Source organism: Mustelus asterias, chromosome 16 (genome assembly GCF_964213995.1).
Source record: "Mustelus asterias chromosome 16, sMusAst1.hap1.1, whole genome shotgun sequence".
NCBI classification, from domain to species: Eukaryota; Metazoa; Chordata; class Chondrichthyes; order Carcharhiniformes; family Triakidae; genus Mustelus; species Mustelus asterias.
In genome coordinates, this window is record NC_135816.1 from 66,119,040 (window position 1) to 66,146,749 (window position 27,710).

General features: G+C 44.5%; 1 protein-coding gene across 1 annotated transcript in view; it reads left to right on the top strand.

The window, feature by feature from the left end:
• The window catches only part of mchr2b (melanin concentrating hormone receptor 2b), a 63,232-nt gene extending 36,635 nt beyond the window's left edge, over positions 1 to 26,597 (top strand). Inside the window, exons 2-3 of the mRNA XM_078231479.1 lie at positions 18,017 to 18,652; positions 26,453 to 26,597. Coding sequence (XP_078087605.1) covers positions 18,017 to 18,652; positions 26,453 to 26,597 — 781 coding nt within the window. The remainder of the gene's footprint in view (positions 1 to 18,016; positions 18,653 to 26,452) is intronic.
• Positions 26,598 to 27,710: the final 1,113 nt, after the last annotated feature.

The window sequence follows — 27,710 nt, forward strand, 5'->3', positions numbered from 1 at the left end:
ACTGGATTCGTGACAGATTTATTCATGCAAAAGAAAGATAACCAAGTAGGGTGCAGGGAACAGCCAACTGTCAGAACTTAATGAGCCACGAGGAAAATAGAGATTACATTAGTGTCATCATCTTGCTTAGTTCGCTAGACATGATTTGCACTTCTTTTGTAAACAGTCTTCCAGATCACACTTGAATCCCCAGGCAGATATGAGAGTAGGCAAATTGAAAGTTCATTACCATCTTGATAATTAAAGGAGTGTCAAAACTGGTGAGAAGTGCGTGAGGTAAGTGTAGCACAAATGAGATCACTCACACCAGTGAGCGTGGCTGCTGAAGGAGAAAAAAAATAGAGAAACATTCCTCTATCTTTGTGACTTAATTGGTACTGAGACTGTGATTTATTTTCATAGAATCCCTACAGTGCTGAAGGAGGCCATTCAGCCCATTAAGTCTGCACCAACTCTCTGACAGATCATCTTACCGAGGTCCCATCCCCTTAATCCCACTTTTTTACCCGGCTAATTTCCCTACCCTACACATATTTTGGACACTAAGGGACAATTTACCATGGCCAATTGACCTAACTTGCCCATCTTTGAAGTGTGGGAGGAAACCGGAGCACCCGCAGGAAATCCACGCAAACACGGGGAGAATGTACAAATTTCGCACAGACAGTCACACAAGGCTGGAATTGAACCTCGGCCCCTGGTGCTGTGAGGAAGTAGTGCTAACCACTGTGCTGATGAGGCTTATAAACTATTAAGTCCCACAATTTCTGGGCTGGACTGGGCTGATATCAAAAGCTGGCAGTGGCTGAAGAGACTGAATGACCTATTTGCTGTTAGTTTGTTCCTATGGTTAACCAGAGTAGCATTATAGACATTCAGACATTATTATTGGTCCAGGATTAGGGAGGGGGACATTGGTTAAGTCTCCTGTTCTTGATCATTGTTCAGTGACCCTTACTGTAAGTTTATAAGTGTTTAGATTTAGGGGAGCCATTACTGATTTTCTCTCCCGTGCCATTCTGAACAGAATGGCAATCAGCAAAATGATGAAAGGTGTCATTGACAGTATCATAAAGCAGAATTTACTCACCAAAACCGCTCACTAATGCTCAGTTTAGCTTTCTCCAAGGCCACTCAGCTCCTCACCTCATTACAGCCTTGGTTTGAACATGGACAAAAGAGCTGAACTCCAGAGGTGAGGTAAGAATGACTGCACATCAAGGCAGTATTTGACTGAGTGCGGCATCAAGGAGCCAACCATCTTCCTTTGTCCCAGGTATGACTCTAATAAGACCATAAGACATAGGAGCGGAAGTAAGGCCATTCGGCCCATCGAGTCCACTCCACCATTCAATCATGGTTGATTTCAACTCCATTTACCCGCTCTCCCCCCATAGCCCTTAATTCCTCGAGAAATCAAGAATTTATCAATTTCTGTCTTGAAGACGCTTAACATCTCGGCCTCCACAGCCCTCTGTGGCAATGAATTCCACAGACCTACCACTCTCTGGCTGAAGAAATTTCTCCTCATCTCTGTTCTAAAGTGACTCCCTTTTACTCTAAGTCTGTGCCCCCGCGTCCTAGTCTCCCCTGCTAATGGAAACAACTTCCCTACGTCCATCCTATCTAAGCCGTTCATTATCTTGTAAGTTTCTATTAGATCTCCCCTCAACCTCCTAAACTCCAATGAATACAATCCCACGATCCTCAGACGTTCATCGTATGTCAGGCCTACCATTCCCGGGATCATCCGTGTGAATCTCCGCTGGACCCGCTCCAGTGCCAGTATGTCCTTCCTGAGGTGTGGGATAGAGGATAGAGGCTGGCAAGTAACTCACCTCGTGACTCCCCAAAGCCTGTCATCTACAAGGCATTAGTCAGAAGTGTGATGGAATACTCTCCACTTGCCAGAAAAGTCCAGCTTCACCAACACACAAGCAGCTTTTTTAAAAGATCATTTCCGGGTTGTGGACATCACTGGCTGGGTTAGCATTTATTGTCCATCTCGACTTGCCCTTGAGAAGGTGGCATTGAGCTGCCTTCTTGAACTGCTGCAGTCCCTGAGGTGTAGATACACCAACAGTGCTGTTAGGGAGGGAGTTCCAGGATTATGACCCAGTGACAATGAAGGAACTGTGATGTATTTCCAAATAAGAATAGTGAATGACTTGGAGGAGAACCTCTGGGTGATGTTCCATGTATCTGCTGTTCCTGTCCTTCTAGATAGCAGTGGTCATAAGGAGCCTTGGAGAGTTCCTGCAGTGCATCTTTTAGATGGTATACACAGCTGCTACTGTACAATAGTGGTGGAGGGAGTGAATGTTTGTGGAAGGGGTGCCAATCAAGCAGGTTGTTTGTCCTGGAGGATGTAGAGCATGTTCAGTGTTGTTGGAGCTTCACCCATCCAATTAAGTGGAGAGTATTTAATCACACTTGTTCCCTCTAGATTTTGGGCAAGCTTTAGGGAGTCAGGAGTTGTGTTACTCACTGCAAGATACCTAGCCTCTGACCTGCTGTTGTAGCCACAGTATTCATGTGTCTTGTTCAGGATAGTTTCTGGTCAATGATAACCCCAGGATGTTGATTAGTGGATGGGTGATTCAGCAATGGCAATGCCTTTGAATGTCAAAGGGCAATGGTTAGATTCTCTCTAGTTGGAAATGATCATTGCCTGGCATTTGTACTGCACAAGTGTTACTTGCCATTATCAGCACAAGCCTGAATGTTGTCCAAGTCTTATTGCACAATGACATGGACTGCTTCAGTATCTCAGGAGTAATAAATGGTGCTGAACATTGTGCAAACATCTCTATTCCTTACTGTATGATGGCAGGAAGATCATTGATGAAACAGCTGAAGATGGTCGAGCCTACAACACTATCTGAGGAACCCCTGCAGTGATGTCCTGGAACTGAGATGATTGACCTCCAACAATCATAACCGTCTTCCTTTATGCCAGCTATAACTCTAAACAGTGGAGAGTTTCCCCCCTGATTCCTATAGGCTCCAGGCACATAATCATAGAAATCATAGAAACCCTTCAGTACAGAAAGAGGCCATTCGGCCCATCGAGTCTGCACCAACCACAATCCCACCCAGGCCCTACCTCCATATCCCGACATATTTTACCCGCTAATCCCTCTAATCTACGCATCCCAGGACACTAAGGGGCAATTTTTTAGCATGGCCAATCAACCTAACCCGCACATCTTTGGATGTCATGAGTGACTTTGATAAGAACTGTTTTGGTACTGTGTCAGGGCAAAAACCTGATTGGAAGGATACAAATATGGAATTCGGGAAGGATGGGAATGAATTTGCGGGGATAAGAGCACATACAATGGGTGGAATTCTCCCATCCTGCCCAGGATGAGTTTTGTGGTGGGTGGGAGCAGAGAATCTCATGAAAGCCAAAGTCGCAAACCCTTCAGCTTAAAAGGTGACTGCAGTTGTCCCAGTGGCGGGTTAATGACAGGTAGGTTATTCCACTGGCTGGTGGTGTGAATGCCGTTTGCCTCCCATGAATACTCATTAAAACAACAGTCTGCCAAAATGTCCCTGTGCCTTCCAATCTTGCCAGCAGCAAACCATTTTGGCCTCAACCCCATTTGAAAAGGATTGGCATGCACAAGGCAGGCCTCAGCTTGCTTGAGACTTTGAGGTGAGTGCAACATGCATAGCCTTTGTACTGCCTTTTCTTGCACTGAATGCGACACTGCAGGGGTATTCGTGCCCTACAGCTCCTTGCCGATGGTCGATGTTCTCTCCAAGGACAGAACTGTGCTGCAGGACAGATGCATCCTCCACTTTGACTAACCCTGCCCAGTACTGCACCCAGGGTTGTGGACTGCAGGGGTCTTCTGCTCCTGGTGTCTGACACCATCGTCTGTATGGACAGCACTGTGCTGCGGGACATATGCATCTCCACTTTGACCGACTAGATGTTCGATCGGGGGACGTGGATGAGGTGCGAGGTGAAAGTGGGACTGATGAAGTCAGTGGGGGGCAATGGGGTTGGAAGGCTGTGCAACGACAGGAGGGAAGGGCGAATGGAAAGGGGGCGATGGGAAAGTGGGCTGTGTTGGTGGGGGATTGGGGGGGGAGGGCAGGGCGAGGGGCAAAGGGGTGGGGGAAGATGACAAAAAAAGGAAGGCACAGGGATGATGAGGGGTGGGAAGCCAGACCCCGACAAGTTCATGGAATGCAGACAAACAAGGGAGTCAAAGGAATATCACATTGTTTACTGGAATCGGATGCACAAAGACTCTGGAAAAATTGGGGGGGGTGGGCTCATTATCCGTACTAGGTTGTTGGGAGAGGCCAATCACACCTTCCCCACAGAGATGATCCCTGACCTTCCAGGCTGCAGCCTCCTGAAGTTCAGTGAGGGTGAGTATCTCAGCCATCCCTCCCCCTCTGCCAGTCTGTGTTCACTTACATTAGTTGTGTGCCAGCTTGGACTGTATGACGATGAAAGAAAGGCATGTGATCAGAGAGATGGAGCAGGGATTGGGTTAAATGCATGTCCCTATGTGTGGTGAACCCTCCCCAGAATGGCCAGTGGACAGAATGTGAACAACATGGTCGATGGGGTGGCAATGATGTGAAAGTCTCCATGAGAGAGTGTGTCAATATGTGTACCCTGCTCAGGGATGCGTGAGATTGGTGAAGAGAGTAGCTGTTTGAATACATGATGCCCGTGCTATAAGTTTGATAGTGGAGGGAGCTGAAAGAGGACTTACCCTGGCAGAGTGGATGAGATCATTCATCCGCTTCCTGCACTGTGTGACACTTAGGACGCTGTTGTCAGCCGCGCTGACCGACTGGGAAACGGCCTCCCAAGCCGCTGAGCTGATCTTCAGGAACTTCCTGGAGAATTCCCATGGGTAGAAGCCTCTGTGCCCTCCGATTCCACTCCGACTCCGCAGACCAAAGCCTCGAGGGCCTAGTGGTTGAAGTGGTGTGCTCCCACCTTCCTGAAGCTGGATTCCTTCTTTGGCAGTCTTCCGAGAGGTGGACTGGAGAGAGTGAAATATACGTGTTGAACTGGTGTTTAAATATGGCAGTGGGTCCTTTGAACCCACCCGCTAATGGCAGACGAGGCGGGCAAATCAGCTCCTGATCCCATCAGGTGATTTAGAGGGAGGCTGACCTGTGCATAATTAACAAGTTAATTATGAAGCAGCAGTGGTCGTGTCTCCAGCGCGGAGTCTGGCCTTGTAGCACAGAAGGGTAAGGAAAGGAGGAGGAAGGCAGTGGTGACAGGGGACTCTACAGTGAGGGGGTCAGACAGGCGTTTTTGTGGAGGAAGTCGAGAAACACGGATGGTGGTTTACCTCCCAGGTGCCGGGATCAGGGATGTTTCTGACCGTATCCAAGAAATCCTGAAGTGGGAGGGAGAGGAGCCAGAGGTCGTGGTACATACTGGTACCACTGACATAGGCAGGAAAGGGGAAGGGGTTATGAAAGGAGAATATAGGAAGTTAGGTAGGGAGTTAAGAAGAAGGAACGCAAAGGTAGTAATCTCGGGATTGCTGCCTGTCCCACGGGACAGTGAGGGAAGGAACGGAATAAGGTGGAGGATAAAAGCGTGGCTGAGGGATTGGAGCAGGGGTCAGGGATTCAGGTTCCTGGATCATTGGGACCTCTTTAGGGGCAGGTGCGACCTGTACAAAAAGGACGGGTTTCACTTAAATCCCAGGGGGACCAATATCTTGGCGGGAAGGTTTGCTAAGGCTACTGGGGAGTGTTTAAACTAGAATGGTTGGGGGGTGGGAATCAAAATGAGGTGACTGGGAGAGAGGAGGTTAGCTTAAAAATAAAAGGGGCTTGTAGACGGTGTCAGAGGGAGGATAGGCAGGTGACGGAGAAGGGGAGTGCTCAGACCGAAGGGTTGAGATATGTGTATTTTAATGCAAGGAGTGTAGTGAACAAAATGGATGAGCTTAGAGCGTGGATCACTACTTGGAAGTATGATGTGGTGGCCATTACAGAGACTTGGATATCTCAGGGACAGGACTGGATAGTTCAAGTGCCGGGTTTCAGATGTTTCAGGAGGGACAGGGAAGGAGGCAAGAGGGGTGGGGAAGTGGCACTGTTGATCAGGGATAGTATCACGGCTGTAGAAAAGATGGATGCCACAGAGGGATTGTCTACGGAATCTCTGTGGGTGGAGGTTCGCAACAGGAAGGGGTCAATAACTTTACTGGGTGTTTTCTATAGGCCGCCCAATAGTAGCAGGGATGTGGAGGAGCAGATTGGGAAGCAGATCCTGGAGAGATGTGATAATAACAGAGTGGTCGTGATGGGAGATTTTAATTTCCCAAATATCGATTGGAATATCCCTTGGGTAAGGGGTTTAGATGGGGAGGAGTTTGTTAGGTGTGTTCAGGAGGGCTTCCTGACACAGTATGTGGAAAAGCCTACAAGAGGAGAGGCTGTACTTGATTTGGTATTGGGAAATGAACCTGGGCAGGTGTCAGATCTCTCAGTGGGAGAGCATTTTGGGGATAGTGATCATAACTCTATCTCCTTTACATTCGCATTGGAGAGAGATAGGATCAGTCAAGCTAGGAAAGTGTTTATTTGGAGTAAGGGCAATTATGAGGCTATTAGGCAGGAAATTAGAGGCATAAATTGGAAGGAGGTTTTCTCAGGGAAATATACAGAAGAAATGTGGCAAATTTTCAAGGAAAATTTGTCTGGAGCTCTGCACAGCAACGTTCCAATGAGACAGGGGAGTTATGGTAGGTTACAGGAACCATGGTGCACGAAAGCTGGAACGAATTTAGTCAAGAAGAAAAGAAAAGCCTACAAAAGGTTCAGGGAGCTAGGTAATGTTAGAAATCTAGAAGAGTATACGACTAGTAGGAAGGAACTTAAGAGGGAAATTAGAAGAGCAAGAAGGGGTCATGAGAAGGCCTTGGCAGACAGGATAAAGGAAAACGCCAAGGCATTCTACAAGTATGTTAAGAGCAAGAAGATAAGATGTGAAGGAGTGGGACCTATCAAATGTGACAGTGGGAAAGTCTGTATAGAACTGATAGAAATAGCAGAGGTACTCAATGAATACTTTGCTTCAGTGTTCACAGTGGAAAAGGATCTTGATAGTTGCAGTACAGACTTGCAGTGGACTGAGGAGATTGAGCATGTGGACATTAGGGGAGAGGATGTGTTGGAGCTTTTGAAAAGCATCAAGTTAGATAAATCACCGGGACCGGATGGGATGTACCCCAGGTTACTGTGGGAGGCGAGGGAAGAGATTGCTGAGCCCCTGGCAATGATCTTTGCGTCATCAATGGAGATGGGAGAGATTCCGGAGGATTGGAGGATTGTGGATGTGTTTCCGTTATTCAAGAAAGGGAGAAGAGATAGTCCAGGAAATTATAGACCAGTGAGTCTGACCTCAGTGGTTGGTAAGTTGATGGAGAAGATCCTGAGGGGCAGGATTTATGAACATCTGGAGAGGAATAGTATGATCAGAAATAGCCAGCATGGCTTTGTCCAAGGCAGATCATGCCTTACGAGCCTAATTGAATTTTTTGAAGTTGTAACTGGACACATAGACAAGGGAAGAGCGGTAGATGTAGTTTATATGGATTTCAGCAAGGCGTTTGATAAGGTGCCCCATGCAAGGCTTATTGAGAAAGTGAAGGGGCATGGGATACAAGGGGGGCATTGCTTTGTGGATTCAGAACTGGATTGCCCACAGAAGGCAAAGAGTGGTTGTAGATGGGTCTTTCTCAGCATGGAGGTCGGTCACCAGTGGAGTGCCCCAGGGATCTGTTCTGGGACCCTTGCTCTTTGTGATTTTTATAAATGACCTGGTTGAGGGAGTGGAAGGATGGGTTGGCAAGTTTGCTGATGACACAAAGGTTGGTGGTGTTGTGGATAGTGTAGAGGGATGTCAGCAGTTGCAACGAGACATAGGTAAGATGCAAGACTGGGCGGAGAAGTGGCAGATGGACTTCAACCCAGATAAGTGTATGGTGGTTCATGTTGGCAGGTCGAATAGGATGAAAGAATATAATATTAAGGGTAAGACGCTTGGCAGTGTGGAAGATCAGAAGGATCTTGGGGTCCGGGTTCATAGGACGCTCAAAGCAGCGTCGCAGGTAGAGGCTGTAATTAAGAGGGCGTATGGAATAATGGCCTTCATCAATAGAGGAATTGAGTTTAGAAATCGGGAGATAATGCTGCAGCTGTACAGGACCCTGGTCAGACCCCACCTGGAGTACTGTGCCCAGTTCTGGTCGCCTCATTACAGAAAGGATGTGGAAGCCATAGAAAGGGTGCAGAGGAGATTTACAAGGATGTTGCCTGGCATGCCTAATGAGGATAGGTTGAGAGAGCTAGGTCTTTTCTCCTTGGAGAGGCGAAGGATGAGAGGTGACCTGATAGAGGTGTATAAGATGTTGAGAGGTATTGATAGAGTGGATTCTCAGAGGCTTTTACCCAGGGCTAGAATGGTTGTCACAAGAGGTCACAGGTTTAGGGTGCTGGGGAGTAGGTACAGAGGAGATGTTAGGGGTAGGTTTTTCACTCAGTGGGTGGTGGGTGTGTGGAATCGGCTGCCGGTAGTGGTGGTGGAGGCGGATTCGATAGGGCCTTTTAAGAGACTTTTGGATAAGTTCATAGAAGTTTGTAAGATAGAGGGTTATAGGTAAGCCTATGTTCGGCGCAACTTGTGGGCCGAAGGGCCTGTTTGTGCTGTAGCTTTTCTATGTTCTATGTTCTAAGTCTGCAAGTGTGGAATCGGGAGTGTGTTCCCACCATTCCGGCCAACCGGAAAACAACACCATAGGCACCGCCCGCCTCCACACTTTGAATAAAAAATGGAAAATTCCACACAATGACTTTGGGATTGTTGTCGGTGCAGACTCGATGGGCCGAATGGCCTCCTTCTGCACTATAGGGTTTCTATGATTCTTTGACTTTGGGGAGAAAAGGGAGGTTGGAGATGGGACAGTAGTTTGCAACACCAGAGGGGTCAAGGGTTGTTTTTTTGAGGTAAGGGATGAGAATTACAGGAGGGAGACAACAGCTGAAGAGAGAGAACTGTTTGCAATAACAGTTAAGATGGGGACCAGGATGGAAAATTGGGTGATAAGCAATATTTATTTTGCCCTTTGCATTCCTGCAATGTGAAAATTCGCATTCATTGCACCACCGCCTACTCTTAGCTATTCACAGAAATTGTGAAAAGACGATCATCTTCCTCAGTCACATCTGCCCACGCAATTATATTCAAGCTTTTAAATTCCAATCTTGTCAGTGGCTCATCATTCATTCCTGACACTCCACTTTTATGTTTAACTCTCCTCATTTGTTGGCGGAGGGGGGGCGGGGGGGGGCGGGGGGGGGGGGGGCGGGGGGCGGGGTTGGTCATTTTGAGACGTGGCCTCCCAACTCTGGCACTCAGTTAAAGAAAAAAACAACAAGCGGTTATTACAAAACTGGGCCGGAGAGAAAGAGAAAGGATTGACATTTCTGTATCACCAGTCGTGAGTGAGCTCAGCCTGTCTCCCGTTGGACTAAAATTCTAATAACAGTCACTGTTCTATTATGGTCCGGTTTGCATTTGGAGCCAGACAGCAAGACTCTATCCAGAGATGGGTATCGATATGCTGCTCCAATTCATATGGAAGAAGTGCATAATCATGATAGATTAGAAGAAACTCTGTCCTCCACATTGCTACCTATTTGCTTTTCTCTATGATCCATAACGATATAGAGAGACACAGCTGGATATTGCTGTATATAAGACCCATACATGACACGGAGTCACAGGTGGATATTACTGTGTATATGACCCATACATGACGCAGATACAGGTTGATATTGCTGTGTATCAGACCCATACATTACACAAAGACGCAGGTGGATATTGCTGTGTATACGACACATACACCACACAGAGACACAGGTTGATATTGCTGTGTATACGACCCATACATTACGCTGAAACACAGGTGGATATGGCTGTGTATAAGACCCATACATTACACAGTGACGCAGGTGGATATTGCTGTGTATATGACCCAGACATTATGCCGAGACACAGGTTGATATTGCTGTGTATAAGACCCATACATTACACCGAGACCACAGGTGGATATTGTATAAGACCCATACATTACACAGAGACACAGGTGGATATTGCTGGGTAAAAGACCCATACATTACACAGAAATGCAGGTGGATATTGCTGGTTAAAAGACCCATAACATTACACAAACAAAGGTGGATATTGCTGTGTATAGGACCAACACCAGGTTAAAGTCCAACAGGTTTATTTGGTAGCAAATGCCACTAGCTTTCGGAGCGCTGCTCCTTCGTCAGGTGAATGGGAGATCTGCTCATAAACAGCGAACAGGGCATATAAAGAAACAAACTCAATTTACAGAATAATGAATAATGATTGGAATGCGAGTCTTTACAGCTAATCAAGTCTTAAAGGTACAGACAATGTGAGTGGAGAGGGCATTAAGCACAGGTTAAAGAGATGTGTATTGTCTCCAGACAGGGCAGCCAGTGAGATTTTGCAAGTCCAGGCAAGTTGTGGGGGTTACAGATAGTGTGACATGAATCCAAGATCCCGGTTGAGGCCGTCCTCATGTGTGCGGAATCTGGTTATCAGTCTCTGCTCAGCGACTCTGCGCTGTCGTGTGTCGCGAAGGCCGCCTTGGAGAACGCTTAGCGAATATCAGAGGCCGAATGCCCATGACCGCTGAAGTGCTCCCCAACAGGAAGAGAACAGTCTTGTCTCGTGATTGTTGAGCGGTGTTCATTCATCCGTTGTCATAGCGTCTGCATGGTTTCCCCAATGTACCATGCCTCGGGACATCCTTTCCTGCAGCGAATCAGGTAGACAATGTTGGCCGAGTTGCAAGAGTATGTACCGTGTACCTGGTGGATGGTGTTCTCACGTGAGATGATGGCATCCGTGTCGATGATCTTGCAGCGGTTTCTGTGGCAGGGTTGTGTGGTGTTATGGTCACTGTTCTCCTGAAGGCTGGGTAGTTTGCTGCGGACAATGGTCTGTTTGAGGTTGTGCGGTTGTTTGAAGGCAAGAAGTGGGGGTGTGGGGATGGCCTTGGCGAGATGTTCATCTTCATCAATGACATGTTGAAGACTCTGGAGGAGATATTGTAGCTTCTCTGCTCCGGGGAAGTACTGGACGACAAAGGGTACTCTGTCCACCGTGTCCCGTGTTTGTCTTCTGAGGAGGTCGGTGCAGTTTTGTGCTGTGGCGCGTCGGAACTGTCGATCGATGAGTCGAGCGCCATATCCTGTTCTTATGAGGGCATCTTTCAGCGTCTGGAGGTGTCTGTTGCGATCCTCCTCATCCTGTGTATATGGAGGGCTTGTCCGTAGGGGATGGTCCATAGGGGATGCCGCAAACATATAGGATCATTACACAGAGGTGCAGAAGGATATTGCTGGGTAAAAGAACAGCAGCAGCTATCTATGTTCTATCTATGCTTGCCTGGAAGTGAAAACACAGAACTTGTTTTTGTTTCTCTTGGTTGTATTTGGTTTCAAATTCCTGCTTAGTTTATTCATAAGATACAGATACAGTGGAGCCCCGTTGTAACGCGAAATCGGATATGATGCGATGAATCATTGGACCTTTTTTTAACTATTTTCGGTTTAGTGATTTAGCGCGACCCCGATAACATTCGTGATAACATTTTATGGACCCCAACCATCGCGTTACAACGGGGCTCCACTTTCCTTAATTGAAGAAGCACTCTGCAAAAGTTAATGCTGTCTGACAGAATCAAAGAATGCTGTCCCACTCCAGTGCTTTAGCACATTTGCTCATCATCTATACAGTGCTTTGGAAACAATAAATATCAATGAGCTTCGTAAATGGATTTCACAGTGAAGTGATGTTATTTACAGAGATCAGCAAAAGCTGGAGATGTATGTCATCAAGGCTTTTGGACGCTTTATTTATAGACATAGTGATAATATGACGAGACTAATTAATCCAGAGGCCCAGGCTGATGTCTTGGGCTCACGGATTCAAGTCCCACCATGCCAGCAGATGGAATTTAAAGTAAATAACAGTAAAACTAGTCTCAGTAATGGTGACCATGATAGCTACTGCTTCAGCCATTGTTGTAAAAACCCAACTAGTTCACTAATGACCTTTGGGGAAGGAAATATGCCATCATTACCCAATCTGGCTTACATATGACTCTAAACTCCAGAATTGTTGAATGGTTTCAGGAAGGAAATAGATGTATTTCTAATTTTTAAAAATGGATAAGGGGATGTGGGGAACAGGTGGGGAGGTGGATTTGAGACCAGGGAGAGAGCAGCCATGATCTGACTGAATGGTGGAACAGGCTCGAAGGACTGAATTTGCCTACTTCTCCTCCTATTTCCTATGTTCCTATGACTCACAGCAATGTGGCTGACTCTTAACTGCCCTGTGAAATGACTCAGCAAGCTACTCAGTTCAAGGGCAATTAAGGATGGGAAACACATGGTGGCCAACGACACCCATGAAAGAACAAAGGAAAACACATTTATATGGGCCGAGATTTTCTGACCATTCCCGCCAATAGGATCTTCCAGTCCCACCGAAGTAGACCCCCCGCGTCCCCCCCCCCTCCCCACCCCCCCGTGATAGGTTCCCCAGTGGCGCCTCCGGTCAGCAATCTAAATGGCCATTGACTTTGGTGGGATGGGAAGATCCCACCAGCAGCTAAGGGCAAGCTGCCTCCGCTGCTGGTAGACCCACTGGTAGTCCCGGGCATGGGAGTAATGAATACCTGGATGGACAATAGATCAGATTCCGATAAATTCAGGCAGTGGTATAGCCAACCATTTGAATTCTTCCCGTTCTTCGGATGATATGTGGAAGCGCATGTTATGCTGCTGTTGAGATGAGCTGAAATAATAGGTACAATGTATACATTATATTCAGTATAAATAGTACATCCTTGAATTCAAAGAGATTATACATGGAACAATGGATATCTTGGAATGTGTTTCCAGCCATAATCTAATTCTGAGGCGGCACAATGGCACAGTGGTTAGCACTGCTGCCTCACAGCACTGGGAACCCACGTTCGATTCCTGGCTTGGGTCACTGTGTGGAATCTGCACGTTCTCCCTGTGTCTGCATGGGTTCCCTCTGTATGCTCTGGTTTCCTCCCACAGTCCAAAAGATATGCTGGTTAGGTGCATTGACCATGCTAAATTCTCCCTCAGTGTACCCAAACAGGTGCCGGAGTGTGGCGACTAGGGAATTTTCACAGTAACTTCATTGCAGTGTTAATGTAAGCTTACTTGTGACACTAATAAAAAAAAAATTAAACATTTAATTGTTCAGGTGATGATTCAGATCATTGTTATGCAGAATACTGGATACTTGTAATGGGGTGTTTCAGGTTGAATACTAATCAAGGAATTCAGGTGGTCTACATATAATAGATTCAAGGAGTGAGTTTCAGCTAGAATCTAATCAAGGGGATAAGAGTACTTCTATGCAGAATGATGGGATGCCTGGGAGTGAATTTCAGGCTAGGGTGCTTTATATAAAGAAATGGCCTTGCAAATAGTTGAAGGATTCAAATAGTTTATATGTAACTCTGTTTTTTTCTTTGATTTATCTCTATGTTTTTTTGCTCTGTCTGTAATGGCGTGTTGTAATCACAATCAATTGGTAAACAGCCCATCCAGTACTTTGTGATCTCCAAACAATGAGGGTTAATTTACATCCCAAGTGAGCTGAATGATGATTGAGTGTCCATTTTTGAACCACTCAACAATTCCTTGTCTGAAGAATCCTTGAATCATATTTCTGATTTAAAAAAATGAAATGCCATAGTGCCTTTACCTTCCAGAGTTTGAAAAAAAGCACCAGAATGTGCAGGCAGGGAATCTGCGGCTGACCTAGTGGAAGTGCAATGTAGTGGGCTGCAGCTCGTGGGCAGAGGGTGGTTGGTTACTGATATCTGGTTGGGAGAATGTATGATCTCCGATTCTGGGGTAGAGGTTCTGGCAGCTCACTGTGCCATCTGTTGCAAGGACATCTACAGCCAACCCAAAAGATGGCACTGCCAGTTCACCAGTACCTTTCCGGGAAGAAGGCAATGATGATGCGAATGGAAGAATCAATGGGCCGGAGGATTCATTCCCACTCCACCTGACCCACAATTCAGTGCCACAACCTCACCTTTTCCACAAATGGTTTTCCCCTCCATTTAGCTGATGAGAAGATGAGTTACATTTCAGACATTCTGGTCATTTAAATATCCTAATGAGGCAATCTGCCTCCTGGGAGTAGGTCAGTTGCCCGCCCAGCCTGTTTTTGGGGGTTAGAATTCCCCCTCATTGATGTTGACAATGGAAGAGGGTTGCATTAACATTAAGAAAGGTGTCGCATAATGCTTCAGTTACTCCTGGGCAATTTTGCCAGAGAGGAACAAATGGCTGGGCCAGAAAAGTGGGCAGATGTTTCTCTCTGAGTCTTTGTTCGATCGTGAGACCTTTGTGGACAGCTTTCTTCGAGGGCAGGTACTTTGCCACTGTCCATAAAATCCAGGATATTATCTGCAAATTTACTATAAAACTAACTGTAATTGAAATATTTACCATCCATTGCTAGGACTGGAAGAGATTTAAGAAAAGAGGAAATTTTAAAAAAAGGAGGAATCTCTTCCAGTACAACCTGCACTGGCGTCCGAGAGAGAAATCTAACATTTAAATACAAACTACAGATTCATGTGATGGTTGACCAATCAAATGAAAATCAATAGTGCGTATTGGATTTAGAACACTCCGTTTCATGGTTGAAAAAGTATACAATGAAAGAAAATATTGACACTAGAACCAGACTGAGCACATCGTCTTTAAGTGAGCAATCCTATCTGCAGGCCGTTGCATTTCCTTCATCCCAGCTTGAGTTAAAACGTTAAACTGAGGCTCCCTCTGCCTCCTCACATGGACATAAAAGATTTCATCATCGTATTTTGACAAAGAGCATGGCAGTTCTTAGAATCATAGAATCCTTACAGTGCGGAAAGAAGCCATTCAGCACATCAAGACTGCACCAACAACAATCCCACCCAGGCCCTATCCCCATAACTCCATGTATTTACCCTGTTAATTCCCCTTACACTAAGGGGCAATTTAGAATGGCCAATGCACCTAACCCGCACATCTTTGAACTGTGGGAGGAAACCGGAGCACTCGGAGGAAACCCACACAGACACGGGGAGAGCATGCAAACTCCACACAGACGGTCACCCGAGGCTGGAATTGAACTCAGCTCCCTGGCACTGTGAGGTAGCAGTGCCAAGCACTGTGCCACTGTGTTGCTGTTCTTTCCCATTGCCCTGGCCAATATTAATCCTAACCAACATTGCTAAAGCAGATTACCTGGTCATAATTATGTTGATGCTTGTGGGATCTTCCTGTGCACTAAATTAGTTGCTGTGTTTCCTATACAACAGTGATAATATTTCGTTAGTTGTAACCCGCTTTGTAGGGGGAGTGGGTGGGTGTTGGGGATGGGGCTATATTAGTGCTTTGGCGGGTAAGAGGGTACTGGGGAGGGAGTATATTAAAGTCTAGCTCCTCTCTTGTGGCACATCTACCGGGGATTGCCTCTGCAGGCTCTGCTCAGCAGGGTGATGGACAGCTCGCTGTGCCATCTGCTGCAAGGACATTTACAACCAACCTGAGAGATGGCTCTGCCAGTTCACCAGCATTTTTCTGCTTTCACCTCTTTACACCTTAGCAGTGAGCTTATTTGCAATGTCAAACACTCTGCCGCTCACTTCAGTGGCTCAACAAGTGACTGATGCATTGCTCAACATTTTTAGTTGAACATTTCCAGTTGTTTCAGCTATTTTACCCATTGACAGCAATGTGACACCATGCTCTCAAGCTAACACGAATCTTGATGCAGGCTGGCAGAGTGAGAGAGCTGGATGAACGTCAATAGAAAACTGTAATTTGATACAGCATGTTCAGTTAATTTCCTCACTGTCACATTCTCTCAGCACCTGCCCAAGCCACTTAACTACAATTGCCTTGGCATTCACCGTCCAAACAGCTTCCAAAATGTTCCTGGAATGATTCTCTGTCACAGATTGCTCCTGTCCCTTCTCAACTGATGAATCTAAGTTTAATTAACTCTGCAATATAATTAAGGAGAATTCCAAAGCACCATTTCAGTACTATTAACACAGTTCCATGGTGGGCTAACTCAGAATTAATCCGAACTAGCTAAATCTATTTTCTAAAAATTCAGCAGGTCTCACAAATAATTACAGCAATAATCTTAACACATCTGTACCATAAGGACAATGTTGCTATCGTACTTCCACTATTAATGTATCTTCCAAATCTGCAACCTTTCCTACCTAGAAGGACAAGGGCAACAGAAACCTGGGAGCACCATCACCCGAAGTCAGGATGGTGAGTGGTTTGGAGGGGAACTTCATAGAACATAGAACAGTACAGCACAGTACAGGCCCTTCGGCCCTCAATGTTGTGCCGAGCTTTGTCTGAAACCAAGATTTAATGTTTAAATTTAAATTTAGTTTAAACCAAAATGTTCAAATGACCTAAGGGTGGGTCAGTAAATTTGCTGATGACACCAAGATTGGTGGAGTAGCGAATGAGGTGGAGGGCTGTTGTAGGCTGCAAAGAGACATTGATAGGATGCAGAGCTGGGCCGAAAAATGGCAGATGGAGTTTAACACTGATAAGTGCGAGGTGATTCATTTTGGTCGGACAAATTTGAGTGCGAATTACAGGGTCAACGGCAAGGTTCTGAGGAATGTGGAGGAACAGAGAGATCTTGGGGTTCATATCCACAGATCTCTGAAGGTTGCCACTCAAGTGGATAGAGCCATGAAGAAGGCCTTAGTGTGTTAGCGTTTATTAACAGGGGGTTTGAGTTTAAGAGCCGTGGGGTTATGCTGCAACTGTACAGGACCTTGGTGAGACCACATTTGGAATATTGTGTGCAGTTCTCGTCACCTCACTATAAGAAGGATGTGAAAGCATTGGAGAGAGCGCAGAGGAGATTTACCAGGATGCTGCCTGGTTTGGAGGGTAGGTTTTATGAGGAAAGGTTGAGGGAGCTAGGGCTTTTCTCTTTAGAGCAGAGGAGGATGAGAGGCAACTTAATAGAGGTTTATAAGATGATGAGGGGGATAGATAGAGTGGACGTTCAGAGACTATTTCCTCGGGTGAATGTAGCTGTTACTAGGGGGCATAACTATAAGATTCATGGTGGGACATAGAGGAGGGATGTCCGAGATAGGTTCTTTACTCAGAGAGTGGTTGGGGTCTGGAATGGACTGCCTGCTGTGATAGTGGAGTCGGACATTTTAGGAACTTTCAAGTGGTTATTAGATAGGCACATGGAGCACACCAGAATGATAGGGAGTGGGATAGCTTGATCTTGGTTTCGGACAAAGCTCGGCACAACATCGAGGGCCGAAGGGCCTGTACTGTGCTGTACTGTTCTATGTTCTATGAAGTTCCCCTCCAAACCACTTACCATCCTGACTTGGAAACATACCACTGTTCCTTCATCGTTTCTGGGTCACAATCCTGGAACTCCTCCCCTAACAGCAGGATGAGTGTACATACACTGCAGGAACTGCAGCTTTTCAAAAAGGCAGCTCCCCACCACCTTCTCAAGGGCAACTCGGGATGGGCAATAAGTGCTAGTCTAATCAGTGACGCCCACATCCCAGAAATTAACTTTTAAAAAAAAAGTACTGCCAACAGTTAATAACAACAAACTTGAACCACCAAAACAGTGTTACTGCATTAATCCCTGAATAGCAACATCAGAAGGACAATATTACTCCATTAATCTCAGGCATAATGCTACCATCGGAACTGTGTTACAGCAGTAACCCCAGCATATCAGTAACATCTGATTCCAGCAGGCTAACACAATGTTACTGTACTAATCTAGCAAGACAGTATGGGAGTTTAACTCTAACCAATGAATTATTTTGTTCTTTGGCAGGTATATCGCAATAGTCCACCCCACCACGGAGAAAAGAACCATCTGCCGAACAATGCTCGTGAACGCTCTCGTGTGGCTGGGCAGCTTATTGCTGACAATCCCAGTCATGTTATATTCCAGGACTATTCAGATGGGAGGCTCTGAAATATGTGCTCTGGACCTACCTTCTGGAGCGAAGGATATGTACTGGTACACACTCTATCAGTCCATATTGGGATTTATCATTCCCCTCATTATTATAAGCACTTTCTACTCAATGACTCTCTTTCATGTCTTCAAATCACTCCGGCGAGTGGGCAGGAAGCAATCAGTGCAGGCAAAGAGGGCGACCCAAACTGTTCTCATGGTAATAGCTGTCTTTCTGATGTGTTGGTTGCCTTTTCACGTGATGCAGGTGCTCAACCTGACCTCCGTGACCCCCACCTCACTCTTTCATTACATCTACCATGTCAGCATCTGTCTCAGCTATGCCCACAGCTGCATCAACCCCCTTCTGCTCCTGTTCTTCACGAAAAATTTCCAAGAGCGCTTGTGTGGCACTGTGACAAAGAACAACTTAACCTCACATGTCAAGTTGACCACTACCAGGAAGGGTGGAACCTGCGAGAGTATGGAAATAGAGTGTAAAAGCTCAGTGTAAAAGTTCTCTGAAAAAGTGGCACGCACTTAACAGCGAGGAAACATTTTCAGACCAGCGTTGTTCCCACTTTGATCGGAACAGAAAATATTTGGAGCACTCAGAAAGTGTGGAGAGAAGAACTGTGTTAATTTATAAAACTGATGAGCTTTCTCTCTCCACAGATGCTGCCTCAACCGCACCAGCATTTTTTTGCTTTTTAATCCAGATTTCCATCAACAGTATTTTGCTTTTGCTTTATTGACAACCCATTTCCAAGAAGTAAACTTATTCCTGTATGAATTTGGTGTTCATCAAACTGAAGGAGTTTTGCCCTCACAATGGAATTCTGCCTCTTTCAGATGCCCTGAGCTCAAGCACAAGGTTGTTAGATCCAGAACAGAACACCTTCGATTTTGTCCCAACAACATGCTTGGAATTGAGGGAAATTAACCTGTTATGAGATATTTCACTTTCTCTTGAAATCAGCTATCCAGCTGAGATAACCAATTTAGTGGTGCATTTAACACCAGTCTTCGCACCCACTGGGAACTGGATTGAGACTGCGTGAACCCATTTCACATACAACTACTTTGGAATCAGCCACGCTAGTGACAGTGGTCTCCCATTTGATATAGGACCCTTCCAGCCAGTAGGTAGTGACTTTCCTTCCATTTGTTGGGACTGAAGTAGACATTATGGAGAACAAGGATAACATCTAGAACACTGCACCATCCAACACTAATACCTTGTCCTATCAGATGTGTTTTGGGGGCATTTCGCCCATGTATATCTGTCTAATTGCAAAATTTACCATTGTTTTCCCATGTTGTGGTTCAATGAGAAAGTGGATGTCAGTAAACAGGCAAGAAAGAATGGTAAAATGGGGGAAGAGTTTCCTTCTGCTATTTTCTCCACAGAGGTAAGCTGCAATGAATGATAAAGCGCTGAGGAGAATGAACAAAGACTTTTGCTGAATGTAATTGGGGAAAGGCAGAGAGTTTGGGCAGGGCAAATCTTATAGGGAAACAGACAAACAAGAGATGTTAGGGAGGAAAGATTTCAAGGCAAGGGAAGGAAGAGAATATCAATGCTGGATGGCTTGAAAGATGAAAGAAGTTAATCAAAAATTAAAAGACTGGTACAGGATAGAGAGAGATGGGAATAAAAGCTATGAGCCATGGACTCGCCTTTCGGGTGGGGTACACATGACAATAATGAGGATGAGTAAAAAGTATTGAGAAATGATCCACCAAACAGAAAAACATGCTCATGAATATACCATTAAATGCTAAAGGCAAACACAAAGAATTAACGTAGCTTTGCTCTGAATGGAGTAGATTTTTAAATTGCCATCTTGCTGTAAATCTGTGGTCACCTATTATTAATTTTTAAAAATGCCCAATTTTCTTTGTAATGAAATCAATGTACAGTTTCTACAATGAGTGACTGCTGGAGTGAAATCAAAGTAAAGGACACAAAATGGTTACCTGGCACAAAATGGACTCTGGGAAAGGACATTAAGAGGCACTGACTTTGGGCACAGACATTACACAAAGAGTTAAAACCTGTACTGTTTAAATTACTGCTGGAAACAGGTCAGACCTTGAGGCACCTTAAACTTGAGATAAAAGCAAACCCAGAACAATGAGTTTGATAACGAGATCAGCCACTGATGGGGACATAAATGCATAAATGTATATAACAAGATCAGCCATTGATAGAGGACATAACTGCATAAATGTATCTACTCTATGTACAATGATGTGATAACTGTCAATGTCCGTACTTGTCTATGTATAATGATGTGTTAACTGTCGATGTCTGTACCTGTCTACTCAACTTGTAACGATGTGCTAACGGCTAATGTCTGTACTGTCTATTATCTAAAAAGTATAAAAGATGCTCAACTACCACTGTGTAGTTGAGAAGGTGACTGCCTGTACTGCGGAGTGCCAGCGCTTCTCCCAAAGCTTTGTCCGAATCAAACTGTTCGTTGAACATCCAAGTCTGACTCCGAAATGGTGAATTTCCCACAACAAATTGGCATAGTCGGCAGGATCTCATTGCTGGTAAGTTCGATCGGTTGACCTCGATTGGCAAACCGAGGTAGAGATCACTGAATCTGTGGGAGTCAGACTGAGTCAACAATACAGTTTAAAAGAGGTAAAAATTAAGGGGAATTTATGGTATGGATGGTATAGTAATAAGTATTGATTGACTGTTACTTGTGCTGACTGACTAGAGGACAAGGAAGTGCCTGTCTCAAACGCGCAATCTTAGACCAGTTGTTAAGAGGGGAAAAATCCCCCACGCGAAGGTCAGGACCCTGAAGTGGGCATAGAGGCACAAGGGCACTTAGGATCGTGAAGCACAAGTGGCAAAGGTCGGTTAACATCAAACTCTGTAGTGGCGAACAAACGCAGAGTTTGCCACCTGTTTGCATGAAAGTTTGTATAGTTGGGTACTGGACTGTCACGTTGTAAAGCGGTGCGGAAAAGGAGCTGATCACTCTGACCTAGAGCCGGACTCCGGTGGAGAAACACGTTGCCAAGGAGACAATAGTGGCCGTGAGTATAAATAGAAACCCTTAACGGTGGAGAAACACGATGCTAGGGTAGTAATTGTGGCCGGGGGTAGTGAAGTCCTTAATGGTGGAGAAACACATTGCTCGGAAGTAATCGTGGCCATACGGTAGATAAAACATGTTGCCAAGGAGGCAATAGTGGCCGGGGGTAGTGAAGTCTGCGAGATGGCAGATAAAGAAACTAAGTGGGGACCGGCAGGATCTCTCATTGGAAAGTACATGACAGACAGACATGCATTGATAAAGAGGATGCAAAGGGATGGCTGGGATGTTTCTCAGACCTTAGAACAGCAGAGAAAATGGATAGACGGGGAAAAGAGAGACAAGACAAAGAAGGCAGGGGTATTATTAATACATCAATTAGCGGGACTAATTGAACAAGTAGTTGCTTCCACTAAAAATTGGACCGAAGATAAAGAGATTAGAAAGTTAGAATCCAGAGTAAGGGAACTGGAGAAATGGAACCGAGTGTGAGAAGAGAATCAATGGGGAGGGGACACTGTTCCTCTGTCCCCTTATGAGTCCACACGACAGGGACCAACTGCCCCTCCAGAGGAATGGGAAGCGCTAGAACACAACTTAGCGCCAGTAACCCGAGGGGGAACAGATGCGCAGCCAACAGCAAATTATAAACCATTTACCCCAGGTGAAATACAGCAGATAATGGCTTCCCTGGGTAAACTACAACCTAGAAGCGCGAACACTAAATTCTGGGAAGAATTAGATACAGTATGGATAGGACACCAACTGCACCTGAGGGACATACACCAACTGGTCAGGGCAGCATGTCCAGCAGATAAATAGAGGCAGGTAGCAGGAGGACCCGCCACTCCCCCAGCACAAGATTATAGTGGGGGACGTTGGACACACGTAGTCGCCCTAACAGCAGAAATAGATGCCCAACAGGCACCCTTCGCCCAGTTTAAAACAGAAGTCCAGAGAGTTTTAGGAAATGCTCCTACTAATTGGAGCAGAATTACAACGACCAAGCAGCTAAAGGGGGAAGAAGCCTCTGAGTACGGGGAATGGTCGTTCCAAGTATACCAGGAATGCTCAGGGCAAGGGAACCCAGGCTGTGGGGATCGAGCGCTCATCCAGGCTTTCAATGATGGTCTCTCTAGCACTCACCAAACCACCCTAAAAATGGGAGTGATTATGTCCCAGGATTATGATGAATTAGTGGAATGGGCTAGTGGTGTACTTGGAGACGGGGAGGAGAAATCTTAGTTTTTGTACTTCAGTGTGGTCTGGTTGCTTGTCGAATGTAGGTGGTTGTTGTTGCATTAGATTGAGAGCAGGAGTTGTTGAAGCCTGTTTGTTCTTGTGGAGTGTTTGTTGCGGGCAGTGGATGCGGTGCTTTGCACTTTGGTTTAATTTCGGGGGGGGGGGGCTGAGGAAGTGTTAAAACTGTTAAAATTTAAGTATAAGATTTCTTGAATTTACTTCTGTTTTTGAGTTTAATTACAGTTTGGAAGAAAGAAGAATAAAAGCGACTGTCTTAATCAACTTTCTGTATTCTCTTTAAATGTTTTATTTTAATCCCAGTTTAAAATGTTAAGTTTGAATGAAAGAGGAATTGCTGTGGAATGAATGTTGGAAGCTTCCATGTGTGTCTGTGTGTGTTTAATAAAGTGGTTGCGTGGATGTTTTTGTTGTTGTTTGCTTTAATGTTTTAATGTTCTTCCGCTAATTATGATTTTACAACAGTGGGTTTGATAGAGTTTAAATAAAAATGGGAGAGTAAATTGAAATTTCAAAATCAAAGTACATAAATTGAAGTTTGAAATAACCAATTTGAATTTTGAATGATCCTGGGTTCAAATTTTGTTAAGAAAGGATTTAAACCTTGGAGGGAACCATGTGCTCTTTCCTTTGTCTTGAAGTAGAAATTATGAGAGAGTTAGTTGAGAAGTTGAGAGAAGAAAATAAGTAATTTTGTGGAAAAGTAGAAAAACAGGAACAAAAGAATGAGGTAAATGTATTGTCTATGAGTCAGTTTAAAATATATCAAGTTAGTGAAATGAATCGTAGTTCTGATTACTCCAAGTTCCAGCAGGAGATTAATCAATTAAAATCTCAGTTGTCAATGCAGATAAGGATGTTGTCGTTATGTATTTTTAATCTGCATTTGTTGCCAAACATTGCCAAACATTGTAACACCATGAATTGTTGGAACTTGTTTTGCCATCAACTGGCCATCAGTCCTAGTTCTAAATAACATTTGGACCAATATGAAATTCAAGGTTTGTATTATGTTGTTTCGTTAACATGCAACAAATTACATCGTCTAACATTGATGATAGTTCTGATTAGCCCATCCAAAGGAAAACCTGACTACAGTACTAACTTCTGGAGAACAACAACAATGCAAATTGCCCAGTTAGAATGCAGTATTAAGGTCCACAGAATATAGTGATTTACGAACGTCTGATAGCTTGGTATTCTGTAACTGGTTAAAATTATGTACTGCCATTGGAATTTCATGTGCCATCTATTGATCAAGGTTTGCCAAATATAAAAACACTACAAAGCTTAAAATCTAGCCAGTTAAAAATCAAACCAAAATGTTTCTAATCAATTAACCAGTATGTATTGTACTTACTTTGATTTTGATTTGGCGCCTGTTACTTTTCTAAAATGCAGGGGTTTTAATCTGGAACTCAGTTTAAAAATAGAAACAACTTAAATTAAAAGGGTTTGGATATCACGGTTACGATGTGTAAAGTGGTACGATACAACTGCCACTTGCTCATTTTTATTATACAGTATAGCACTGCCATATAGACCCGAGAATAAAATCAAATCCTGAAAAGCCTTAACCAATTTTATATAATATATTTATATACAGTGGAGCCCCATTGTAACGCAACGGTCGGGGTCCACAAAATGCCATCGCGAATGTTATCGGGGTCGCGCTAAATTGGGGTCGCGCTAAATCACTAAATCGGAAATAGCAAAAAAAAGGGTCCATCTCGTCATCGCGTCATATCCGATTTCGCATTACAACGGGGCTCCACTGTACTATATATTGTGTATTGATAAAAACATAATTCTGTAGGAGCTTCCTGTTTTCCTCCATGAAAAGGCTATTTATTCCAAGCATCTAACCATTCTTTGCCATAGCTTGTAATAACTTGCACAACGCTGCTAAATGTTGGTGCTAAGTATTTGAATGCACTTCTTTGTAGGTAGGGTAGCGGCATTTTGTGAAGTACTGTAATGCGGCGCTTGCAAGCAAACAAATGACCAAATTAGATATAATGTAAGAGTACATCAAATAAAGATTGGAGCTATATGGCATGTGATTTTAATGAGGAAAGCGATATCTTTTGATAGGATTACATACAAATGAATGGATGTCCAGCTGCAGCCAAAAAGCCAGTGCAAAGTGTTATTTGATTCACACTAAGCTTTCTATGGAGGGGGGATATGTAATTAAATATTTTGCACTACTGACGTATAAGTGAATTGATGAACTAGTTGGCATGGTTCAAAACCACCTTTTAATTGGAGGGGGTGCAAGTGTTTTGCTTTTGGCTTTGCAATCCCCATTCACCTCTGCAGCCTCATACACCTTTCCCTCGTAGGATGCATCCATCAAAAGTAGCAGGATCTTGAACGGCACGCTCTGCCTGTGAGAAGGGAAAACGACCAATGCTTTTGTTGCACTGTCACTTCTCTCTTAATCATTCATTCAGTGGGGAGAAATTGCAATGATTTAGGAAAGATGTTTTGTGGGTGCAGTAATGATGCGGAGTTCTGTGATTTTCCACAACCCAGCCTCTATCTTCATGTTACTGACTGACTTCCATTCCACCAAAATAGCCTTCCGAGTACTGAATACATACTGTCCCTCTCCCTGATGCTGGTAAAAGTGATCCACTTCAAATTTAAATACTGGGAGTTTAATCAAGAATTGTACAGAGCTAGAGAATATTTCTTTAAATTATTATGCGAAGAGCAAGATTTTATAATTAAGTTTTACTTCAGTGTTCAGTATTCTAAGGGTTAATGTGACTTGCCGTTTCTTATGTCTGAATCTGTAACTTTTCAAGTTTTACTGTCCTGGCTTTGTACTTTGATAGAGGAGGAATGGGCAGAGAGAAGAGGCTTCATATTCTGGTCTAATCAGAGCCACCACAAACCGGACAACCAGATTAACCCCTTATGAACTGATGACAGGAAGGGCGATGCAATTACCAGAAAGCATCATAACAGGTGGGGCCGATGTAGGCCCACTAAAAGACAAAATCAAAAGATATGTTTTGGAACTAAGCGCCCAACTAAAAGGGATGCGTAAATTAGTAAAGGATAATCAGGAAGAAAGAGACGCACAGAGAGAGCTTGAGATGCTCCCTGACGTCCCAACAGCGGGAAGTCGCGTCCTAGTAAAAACATTACCTGAAAAACCAGGGTTTGCACCAAAATGGAATCGGCCATATGAAGTTCTAATTAGTGGAGATACCTGTGCCTGTCTGGACATAAGAGGGAAAGGTGTATGGAAACATTGGACCCAGCTGAAATTACACAAGGAAACGAATGAATGAACTAAAGTGACCAGAGTGCTTTCCCCAAAACAGGTGATGACGACAAGCAAGAGTAACTGACGCGTTCGGGTTGGCAATATAACTTTTGGAAAATTGTTAACATAAAGTAGTAAGATTGATACTTGCCTGTTGTGGACATGTATAAGATCGCGTATCTAACTGTATTACTCTGTGTTGTCGCGACTGTAAACTTGACTGGACTAGAGGATAACCTACTCTACAAGGCTCATGTACATTTACACGGGAATCAAACCGTATGTTACCCGTTAGCCCAACCTGTAGAAGCCCTATTTGTGGCTACCCCTGGGTGGACCCCCCATGACTTATATACAGCAGATACGTCAGACGCACCCTGTAAAGGACAAATTGGCAAATATAAAAGGGTTGTACAGGGAAGATGTGTGGAACTTATAAATCCCACAGATCCTGTGTGCAGGGGGCTCCAGGGAGTGAGGGGGAGTATGCACAATCATAGGAGACAAATGTATAACACATGTCACAGATGAATCCTATAACATCACCCAAGTCATTAATAACATAAGAAAGCAGCTTGATGACTTTAGACAAGGACCCAAGAAGGGAAGTAGCTGGCTCGAATGGCTAGTGGGGGGATCCTGGGGATCCTATTTAATGCATGGACTGATCATTCTCATTGCAATAATACTTGTCTGTTACTTAATTGTCAGATGTCTTAATGTCTGTTGCAAAGTAATGATGACTCGAATTGTGCCAGGAGCTAGTGTAATCATCGAGGAAGAATCCCTGATGGGAACCCCCGAAGATACCAAGGATTATGAGGAAGGAAAGGAGAAGATGGACATCTACCTGTGAACGATGCTGCTGTTGTTGGTCTGTGGATTATTAAATAATAATCCTGACCAAAAGGGGGAGTTGTTGGAGTGAAATCAAAGTAAAGGACACAAAATGGTTACCTGGCACAAAATGGACTCTGGGAAAGGACATTAAGAGGCACTGACTTTGGGCACAGACATTACACAAAGAGTTAAAACCTGTACTGTTTAAATTACTGCTGGAAACAGGTCAGACCTTGAGGCACCTTAAACTTGAGATAAAAGCAGACCCAGAACAATGAGTTTGATAACGAGATCAGCCACTGATGGGGACATAAATGCATAAATGTATATAACAAGATCAGCCATTGATAGAGGACATAACTGCATAAATGTATCTACTCTATGTACAATGATGTGATAACTGTCAATGTCCGTACTTGTCTATGTATAACGGTGTGTTAACTGTCGATGTCCGTATCTGTCTACTCAACTTGTAACGATGTGCTAATGGCTAATGTCCGTACTGTCTATTATCTAAAAAGTATAAAAGATGCTCAACTACCATTGTGTAGTTGAGAAGGTGACTGCCTGTACTGCAGAGTGCCAGCGCTTCTCCCAAAGCTTTGTCCGAATAAAACTGTTTGTTAAACCTCCAAGTCTGACTCCGAAGTGGTGAATTTCCCACAACATGACCAATCTATAGCTCAGCTATAATTTGAAAATCTATCCCTAGAAGACCGGGAGCTTGATATGTTGCTTAATATGATTGTCTCCAATTTCTCTTTTGGTGGAAGCGTGATTATTGATTTTTAAATCAATAAACATTGAGAAGAAAGAAACACGGGCAACCTATAATAACCTCAAACTGCTTGTGGGTGGTACTGTGGCACAATGGTTAGCACTGCTGTCTCACAACGCCAGGGACCCAGGTTCAATTCCTACCTTGGGTGACTGTCTGTGTGGAGTTTGTAAGTTTTCCCCACGTCTGTGTGGGTTTCCTCCGGGTGCTCTGGTTTCCTCCCACAATCCAAAGATGTGCGGCTTAGGTTGATTGGCCCATGCTAAATTGCCCCTTAGTGTCAGGGAGATTAGCAGAGTAAATATGTGGGGTTACGAGGATAGGGCCTGGGCGGGATTGTTGTCAGTGCAG